Source organism: Cynoglossus semilaevis, chromosome 11, assembly GCF_000523025.1.
Source record: "Cynoglossus semilaevis isolate Cse_v1.0 chromosome 11, Cse_v1.0, whole genome shotgun sequence".
In the NCBI taxonomy this organism is placed as follows: domain Eukaryota; kingdom Metazoa; phylum Chordata; class Actinopteri; order Pleuronectiformes; family Cynoglossidae; genus Cynoglossus; species Cynoglossus semilaevis.
The window spans coordinates 19,972,378-19,981,637 of NC_024317.1; the positions used below are offsets into that span (position 1 = coordinate 19,972,378).

At 43.8% G+C, this 9,260-nt stretch overlaps 1 protein-coding gene and 1 long non-coding RNA gene across 2 annotated transcripts in view; one reads left to right on the top strand and one right to left on the bottom strand.

The window, feature by feature from the left end:
• The window catches only part of LOC112487789 (uncharacterized), a 20,856-nt gene extending 17,103 nt beyond the window's left edge, over positions 1-3,753 (top strand). The window contains exon 2 of the long non-coding RNA XR_003051211.1: positions 3,378-3,753. This is a non-coding gene — a long non-coding RNA (uncharacterized LOC112487789). The remainder of the gene's footprint in view (positions 1-3,377) is intronic.
• The window catches only part of plekha6 (pleckstrin homology domain containing, family A member 6), a gene marked incomplete at its 5' end in the record, with an annotated part of 48,185 nt that extends 40,042 nt beyond the window's left edge, over positions 1-8,143 (bottom strand). Inside the window, 2 exons of the mRNA XM_025060495.1 lie at positions 5,005-5,105; positions 8,014-8,143. Coding sequence (XP_024916263.1) covers positions 5,005-5,105; positions 8,014-8,143 — 231 coding nt within the window. The remainder of the gene's footprint in view (positions 1-5,004; positions 5,106-8,013) is intronic.
• Between the last annotated feature and the right edge of the window lie 1,117 nt (positions 8,144-9,260).

Sequence of the window (9,260 nt, forward strand, 5' to 3'; positions counted from 1 at the left end):
TGACCAGGAAGTCACTGGGCAGGTAGTTTCTGACCAGGAAGTCACTGGGCAGGAAGTTTCTGACTAGCAAGTCATTGGGCAGGAGGTTTCTGATCAGAAAGTCAATGGACAGGAAGTTTCTGACTAGGAAGTCACTGGGCAGGAAGTTTCTGACCAGGAAGTCACTGGGCAGGAAGTTTCTAAACAGGAATTTATTGGACAGGAAGTTTTTGACCAGGAAGTCACTGGGCAGGAGATTTCTGACCAGGAATTGACTTGGCAGGAAGTTTCTAACCAGGAATTCACTGTACAGGAAGTTTCAGTAATTCATTGTACAGGAAGTTTGTGACCAGGAAGTTTCTGACCAGGAAGTCAATGGACAGGAAGTTCATGACCAGGAAGTCACTGGGCAGGTATTTCTGACTAGGAGGTCACTGAGCAGGAAGTCACTAGGCAGGAAATCAAAGAGTAGGATGTGAATAAGTAGGAAGTTGCTAACAAGTCACTATGTGGAAGTTAATGAGCAGAAAGTCAATGAGCAGGAAGTCACCGACCAGAAAGTCACCGACCAGGAAGTTACCGACTGAGTAAGTCAAACTGTTTCGTGACTTATCTCTCGGTTACCTCAATTGGCTTCCATCCTTATTTGTCCTTCCTGTTTACTTGACAAAAACAGTCCGGGTATGACTTTAACCCCGTTCAATTTTTTGTCGGTTTTGTTTGTTGAATTGTGTGATCATTTTTTTGTCTGTGTCATCATTGTCATTTAGCCCCTCAGAACCTCCGGTTTAGTTTTTCATAAGAGGATCCTTGACTGTGAAGTGTTTTCTTAAAAACGATAAGTGGATGGAATTAAAACTGATTCTAGTCCTTCTAAACCAGTCCAGTTTACCAGGTTCATCCAGTCCATGACTAAGATGAAGAACACGACTGAGGCTCGGCTTAAGTCAGTACTCACACCTACTGTATGTGGTGCAGAGAAGACAGGTCCTTCACAGACTGTCTGTTGTTGTTGATGACAACGTTCTGAAATGCTTCTGTGCGTCGCCTGGTTTTGTACTACATAAAGACATGGTTCCTTTAATCACTGCTCTGAGGTCTGTACTTAGACAACACTGATCCAGATCAAGAAACCACAGAGAACATGCTCCTGACACAACACCATACAACCTCGGAGGCAGCGGTCTCATCCAGAGACACATCAGCATCTAGACCAGGAGGGCCTTATACCAGGCTCAGTCAGAAAGTCCTCAGACAGGGGTTAATGATTAAAACCAGTTCAGACTGATCTCTGTGTCTCCAGCATCTTAGACTTAGTTTGAAAGCAGACGTCACATTTTTGCTGTGATTTAGACGACATTTGATCGACGTTTTTCTTCAGACATCAACAGACCGACTGTGTGTGGCTCAGTTTCAGTCCCACTTGTCCTATATTTAAGTTGTTTTGCAACGCAATGATGAAACTGTTTTGGGTTAGACGTGCTGGGACGTGCATTTCACCTCGCCAACGCCCTGAGGTTACCTGTTCAAGAACGCAAGAACATGAGGTGCCCACCGAAGAAACACACACCACGTCCTAACTGGGCAGTAAAAGGTCAAAATCTTGACCATCAGTGCAAATTTCTACCACATAGAGATAGCTGGACACGTTATTGATCCCAAAAGGGAAATTAAGGAAAGATCCGCCGCCTGGGTGAAAACCAGGAATCCTAACCGCTAGCCCATATGGGACAGGTCTACCTGACAACTCAGTAGGCGTCTTATGGCCACCATGTGTTTGAGTGACATGTCCAGCGTCATCTACTCTAACATCATCGTCATCGTCTGTCGCTTTGTTTTATCGTGAGAGGCGTCCCACAGTTAGTCTTCGAACATTGTAGGAGAAGAGCGCGGTACTTTGGAGTTTATGAACTCGGTCCAAACGCAAAAAAAAATAGCAACAATAGCTATGATGTTTTTTTAAACGTGACCAGTACATGTGATGTGCAACCTTGTCATGTTGCTAAGAGTACACTCGTGTACTCGGGACTGAGGGACTGAGTGTCCACTGTCAACAAGCTGCAGCCATGGCACTGAATATATTTGCTCTCTCTATCTTTACTGCGTGTGTGATGGAGCTATTTGTGTGGTTTTGTCTGTGTGTGTGTGTGTGTACATTTCTGACACACTGGGTACATGCAGTGGACTTTAATCCAGCACTTGCATGGAAAACATGAGAAAAGTACTGCATGTTCTGAGATCAGACAGGACTACAGCTAATGATAAACACCGACCGCAGTTGGGGGCACGGAGGAGGAGTGATAAGAGACCAGCGTGTGTGTGTGTGTGTTTTAAAGTAATGCAGTTAGAAATTTTCCGTCTTGATTGGCGTAAAGTTCTTCTCGTTGTTCGGCCGTCACACTGCCTCAGGACCTCCGAGATACAGGAGCGGCCGTCACACTGCCTCAGGACCTCCGTTCACTCGTACGGTATCTCCTGTAACTGTCAACAAACTAGAACTGTTGGTATGGAAACGACCGATAATGTCTATAATTTGAGTTTTTAATTTCAAGAGCAGGGCTTGACAGATCAACAGGACTCGTCCAACCTTTGCCTGTTATCAAACGCAGGGTCCACGAATGTTATCAGCTCTTTTAAAACTTGGTTTACAACCGCAGTGTCCCAATGGGTGATCCTGGTGGATCAACATTGCGGTGCAGGTAGATAGTGATTGAAGGTTACGACATCTGCCCTTTTTCTCTTAAGTTTCTCTCAAACCAATCCATTGACAGACTGCTACAGACTGACGTTCACAGACACGGTCCTGAATATTCATCTTTTTTCTCCTGTTCCACCATCTGTTTGTTTTTAAATTAGCTCGTCCAGGACTGAGGTCCTCGGAAGCACCTGACTCATGAGACGCACAAACCCCGGCAGGTGTAGCTGGTAGAGCGTGACGAGCATCTGCGCAAGTGGGTCTGAAAATGTTGACAGTGTTTTTTTTTTTTGTTTTTTTTGTTTTAAGCTGTAGGGTTGTAGGAGGCTAAACCCTTAGATCGCATAAAGCTAGTCCAATGCATTCTGGCCTATTTAAGAACGTACCACAGTGCTAAGACATTAGTGTAACACGGCTGTTTCACAGTTTGGGTCTAGTAGGGATGTATCGATGCGTCGTGAGTCAGTTAAAAATCGTCAAAATATTCGAGACAATTACCAGCGGTTTAAGGCGTAAAGGAGTAGGCTGCGTTATCTCAAAAAGTCACTGGTCATACCATGAGAGTACACACTCCAGTACAATAGGTGGCAGTATGCACCTAAAAACGTTGATTGTGATGCGTTATTAAACCAAGACGTCAGTTCTCTACGTAGCCTAAGTGACAGTCAGGTGGTTGAACTGAACGCAGAAAGACAGACGTCAGGTCCCTACGTAGCCTAAGTAACAGTCAGGTGGTTGAACCGAACGCGGAAAGATCTTTAAAGGTCACCAACAGTGTTTTACAGTGTTACTGTTTTTTTTTTTAGATTTTTATGATGTTGACAGTTAGTAATGTAAATAAGACCAGTTTTCCTTTTAAGAGGAGGAAACGCATGATGTTTTTGTGAAAATTTTGTGAAAATTTGAATTTTTTTGCATCCTGTTGTTTATGTTATTTAAGAGAACACTTTCAGTTCATGAAGCACACAAGGCCATTTCTGGTATTACCAACATTGATAATGGTATTATTATCAATGTTGTTGTTGCATAGTTTCTACAGATAAGAGATCAGTGTATTTGGTCATAATTTGTTTTTAAAACAGATAAGAGATCAGTGTATTTGGTCATTATCTGTTTTTTTAAAAATCATGATGAAATCGTATCGTGAACAAAACATTGTGAATCATATCTTATCGTAACTTGAGTGTACCGTCCCTAGTGTTCAGTGTAGATTGGATTACGAAGATGTGAGAGGAGACAAACTGATACGGTCAGTAGCTAGTAGAGGATTAACACCAAAACTACCAAACATTGAAGCCTAGCTCCACCCCACCCCACCCCCGTGTCAAACTAAATCACTCCACCCTGGGCTCTGATAGGGTCGGGAGCCTTCTGTCCCCATGGGGCTCCTGCACAGTCATAAATAAAATTGTGTAACTCAGCCGCAGAGCCAGTCAACCTCAATCAGTCAAACAGCACACACCCCCACGGCTAAGACACAGCCATGCATCCAAGACACACGTTCAGACTTCAGCGAAGGCTGGAGATTACACAACGAATACTCTGCCAGCACCAGGGCAGGACATCTGTGAGGAGCAGGAGATCTGTGAGGAGAGTTCTGCTAAAAACCCAATCCTTCCTTTGGTTCTATTGTTGATGTTTTTAGCCTTGATCTGCAGATTAGCTGATTGGTCTCTTCATAGATGTAAAATTAGAACGTCAACTGTTATGATTGTTTCTTAAGCCAGGGTTTAGGAACCGACTGGAGCAGTTCCAGAAGAACTTGTTCCTTTTCGCCAAATTATAGATGTCATTATATATTTTACCGACAGAATTATGCTAACATATTCTTATATATATTTATATATATATCCTTATAAAATCAACAGCATATGATGTCAGTTCACCATTCAAATCGCAGTTATCGGTAACTTTATGGTGAGTACTTTTCAGTACTGTTCAACTGACGCAACGCAACGGTAGAACAAAACGCCGAGGTGAACTAGGTGTGACCAGTAATCTCCACTGACGCCACGACATCGCCAGGCTCCTATCAGAAGATCCGGCTGTGGATCACAGGTGTCGTCCGCTCATGTGGACCAGCGACTTTTTGACAGCTCTCCTTTGAATGGCGATACCTCGAGCAACATGTTCCGTTAGATAAGCTGTCATTTGACTCGCAGCGTGTTTTCACTGAAGCCACATCCATTGCATCGACCTCGTTTGTTTTCCGTGGACACTATGTCAAGTACATACACTCCACACTCAGGTGCGCTCTCCGGTTTCAGTCAGTGTCACAAACACAAACACAAACAAACACACAGATCCGTTTTACCGCACGCAGCACTGACCTTAAATGCAAACTTGCGGGTGATGTTGTCCGACGGCTCCACTGGACGAATCCGAAAACTGAGCAATGGCAAACTCCCTAACACCGTGTCCTCCTTCTCATCTGTTGAGGAAGGAAAAATAAAGAGTGAGAATCAGAGAAACGGGAGGAAGAAAGACCGAGAGCTGCCGAGAGAAGGATCGAGGTTCTGGAGATGAGGGAGACGTCAGAGCGGAGCTCCTCTCTGCTCCCACTCTGACAGCTTCCTAGAATAGATATCCATTATGGTCGGAGGGTCCGTGGATAAGATGCGCTGATGATGGCACACTTACACACACACACACCAGTGGTGATCCAGTGTTGGTAAATAAAGACAAACGTAGAGCTGTGATAAATAATAGAAGGAGACATGAACATTTCAGCAGCTTCCTACCTCTTGTTTCCTGCTCCAGCACCGACTTTACCCCTGACTGACTCACTCTGTGTGTGTGTGTGTTTATAGGTGGGTGTGTGTGAAAGAGAGATAGAGAAAGAGAGAGCAAACGAGGGCAATTGAGCAGAGAGGGAGCGAGAGCGAGAGAGAGAGAGAGAGAGAGAGAGCAGTCTGAGGGAGGGGGAAGGGCCTGTGCAATTCATACAATACGCTGGTTCCAGCTCATTATGTGTGTGTTCAGTGTGTGTGTGTGTGTGTGTGTGTTTGCGAGAGATAATGATCGGCCCATGTGACTCAGCGTCGCAGGAATCCCGGCCCCCAGCCAACTGTACCTGCAGCCTGTCTGAACCATTGAGACAGGCAGGTAAACAAAGTCATGCCTCTCCCTTCACTGGAGCCTCCACCAACCAACCACTGAACAGTTTAGTCATGTCTGCGTTCACAGGCTGACACAGAACCATATACTTTTTCAATAGAAATATATGTTATATAATATAGTGCAGGTGTAACTACGGGCAGGTGTTCTGTCTCTCCTGCCGCAGACTCGTCCCTGGGACGACTGCCCACACCAAGAGGGTCAAAGTGCAGTCATGAATAAACAACAAGGACACCTGGGATATAAAAATGTTACGTTTTTAGTGCTAACCTATCCGGGTTTTGAATCCGATGAGTCACTTTTAATGATGACGAACCATCGTGACTCAGCGCGCTACTTGATGAATGAACATTTGGAACAAACATCAATAGAGTCATTAAGTTATAAATGTAAAAAAAAAGTTTATAGTTGTAACGAAGAATCAAGGTCCAAGGTTTTTTTTTTTCAAATTTAAGTGGTCACGTAAAACACTTAATAATGACAAACGTTTACTAGTTGTTTGCTTGTATTTTCAGAATGATAACATCTAGCTTGTTAGCTGTGGTTAGCATGCTAGCAGGTACAAGAGACTGGAGAATGGCCATTTGTGCTACTTTAACAGCGCACCTGTACGTCGCGTTAGCATCTTTTTAGCTGTAGTCCAATAGGTAGCATTGTTTATGGGGTTATTTTCTTAAACAGTCAGTCATCATCGAGGCTAGTCCAAGCTATGGGAATGTTGCGATTTGAAATACTGCCCCCTACTGGGTGCGTTTTCAACTGCTGTTGTTTACAGGAACAAGTACTAACAAAATACTCGACTAGTTCGACCGTTGGAATTTTTTGTTCAGGATATTCAGCTTGAACTCAAATACCTGACCAAATGGGGCCTGAACTAAGACACAAAAATATTAATATCAATGCAAAGATACAGGGCAGACGTGTATGGAGAGAGGCTATGTTGTGGAAAAGTCACCGACAGCGGCGATAAAACAATCCCGACAACAAAAGTCCTGCACTTGTTACCCTCCCCTTGTGCCCATGGTTTGGCCCCTGCTCCTCACTGGCATAGCAATCCCAGTGGTTAATTGCACTGTCACACATTCCTCCCACCATCGGTCTCTGTCTCCAGGCCGTCTTTTCCACAAACACAGCTGGGTCAAGCGAAAAAAGAAGAACGTGTTTGGAATAAACAGGTCAGAACAATAGAGAGATGACGAGTCCAGCTCTGCTGCTGCGGGCCGACCCAAACTTTAGTCGTAGACAACTGTTCTGGACCAGTCAGCACTGACAAGTTTGCTGTAGTTAGAGGGGGGAAAAGTCACATGACCACATGAGCCCAGGTCTTGAACACCGAGGTCGTCAGCCTTTTCATTGGTGCTCCCTAACATGTGGAACCGCCCACTGTCAAGTCCGAGCTGCACAGACTCGATTCATCAGATTATTTTTTTTCTTACTATATAATATATTTTGAACCTGTATTTCTGTTTTACCTAAGTATATTTGTTTGTTGTTTTAGTTTGATTTGCATTCAAATACTTTAACATTGGGCAGAATTTGGCCTTCGGCAATCGGAGAGGTGCTGGTTTGAATCCTGGCCCAGTCTGTGGTGTGTTGTTCTGGTCCGCAGCTTAAATGGTTTCGAGAGAATTCGTTTCTTGTGTCTTTTTTTAAGGACAGTGACAAATGAAGTTGCTCGTTTTCCTTGTTTTTCAAGCCTTTAGCATGTGTGTAGCACTTTGCTCAGCTGAGGCCAAAGTTAAATTTGCAGTGTAAATAACCCCTGCACTGACATGAGTGGATGTTTGTTTAAAGGTTAAAAAAAAACCAGACAGGAAATGAAATCGATCAAGAGGATGAGGATGTTCTTTAATGGTCCCACCTCGTTCCCTGCTCTTCTCCTTCATCCATTGAGCGGCAACTTCAACTTCCTAACCATTTATGTGTTGTTTTAAAGTAAAGTAAAGTCACTCCGACATCAACGTGCAGGCTCCTGCCAACAGGTCTCACATGTTTGTGTGGTCGCAGTGAACTTGACCTTTGACCTTGATCAAGTCTGCAGTTTCCCATTTAACATTTAGTGAAACTATTTTATATAATGTACAAAAAAAAAAATCAGTGAAATTTGATTAGATGCTGCTTAATTTTTTGTGCAATAAAAATAGATAGATGGGATGGTGATCTGGTCACGGCTGTTTGAGTCATAGGTCGGAGGTCAGAGACAGAGAAAAAAGGAGACAAACCTTTGTAGTAGAAGAGAGATCTGTCAGTGAGGACGAACCAGCGTTTGTTCCACTGCTTCACTCCACTGCTGGCCTGACAGAACACAGAACGACAAAAACACGTCACGGTGTTGAGGACACTCTGAGGAGATCAAACACCTGTTCTGAGGGCTGTTCTGGATTCGTTTCTTGTGTCTTTTTTTAAGGACAGTGACAAATGAAGTTGCTCGTTTTCCTTGTTTTTCAAGCCTTTAGCATGTGTGTAGCACTTTGCTCAGCTGAGGCCAAAGTTAAATTTGCAGTGTAAATAACCCCTGCACTGACATGAGTGGATGTTTGTTTAAAGGTTAAAAAAAAACCAGACAGGAAATGAAATCGATCAAGAGGATGAGGATGTTCTTTAATGGTCCCACCTCGTTCCCTGCTCTTCTCCTTCATCCATTGAGCGGCAACTTCAACTTCCTAACCATTTATGTGTTGTTTTAAAGTAAAGTAAAGTCACTCCGACATCAACGTGCAGGCTCCTGCCAACAGGTCTCACATGTTTGTGTGGTCGCAGTGAACTTGACCTTTGACCTTGATCAAGTCTGCAGTTTCCCATTTAACATTTAGTGAAACTATTTTATATAATGTACAAAAAAAAAAATCAGTGAAATTTGATTAGATGCTGCTTAATTTTTTGTGCAATAAAAATAGATAGATGGGATGGTGATCTGGTCACGGCTGTTTGAGTCATAGGTCGGAGGTCAGAGACAGAGAAAAAAGGAGACAAACCTTTGTAGTAGAAGAGAGATCTGTCAGTGAGGACGAACCAGCGTTTGTTCCACTGCTTCACTCCACTGCTGGCCTGACAGAACACAGAACGACAAAAACACGTCACGGTGAGGAGATCAAACACCAGAGGGCTGTTCTTAGATCGTAGCTCAGACCAGTCTGGGACCCCATGGAGGGGTGTGTATTTTTTTTCATTGACCATATTTGAAAGGACACCATCCCTAAGACGGTTGTTTGGATATAGTGAATAATTAATAAGACACAGCAGCAGGAGGCCCACAGTCCTGCTGTGGCCGGGACGTGAACCACAATCCTCCGACTCATTTTACACAAGGCTTGACGCAGAACTCAATTAAATTAAGTTTATGTCTTTGATCTCTCTATCTGGCCTGGTTCCAAACGACCCACAACTGGTCTGCAACCCAGTGTTTAGGCACCACCGACACCTAAAGGTGTGAGGAAATAGCTCTGACTTATTGGAGGACTAATGTGGT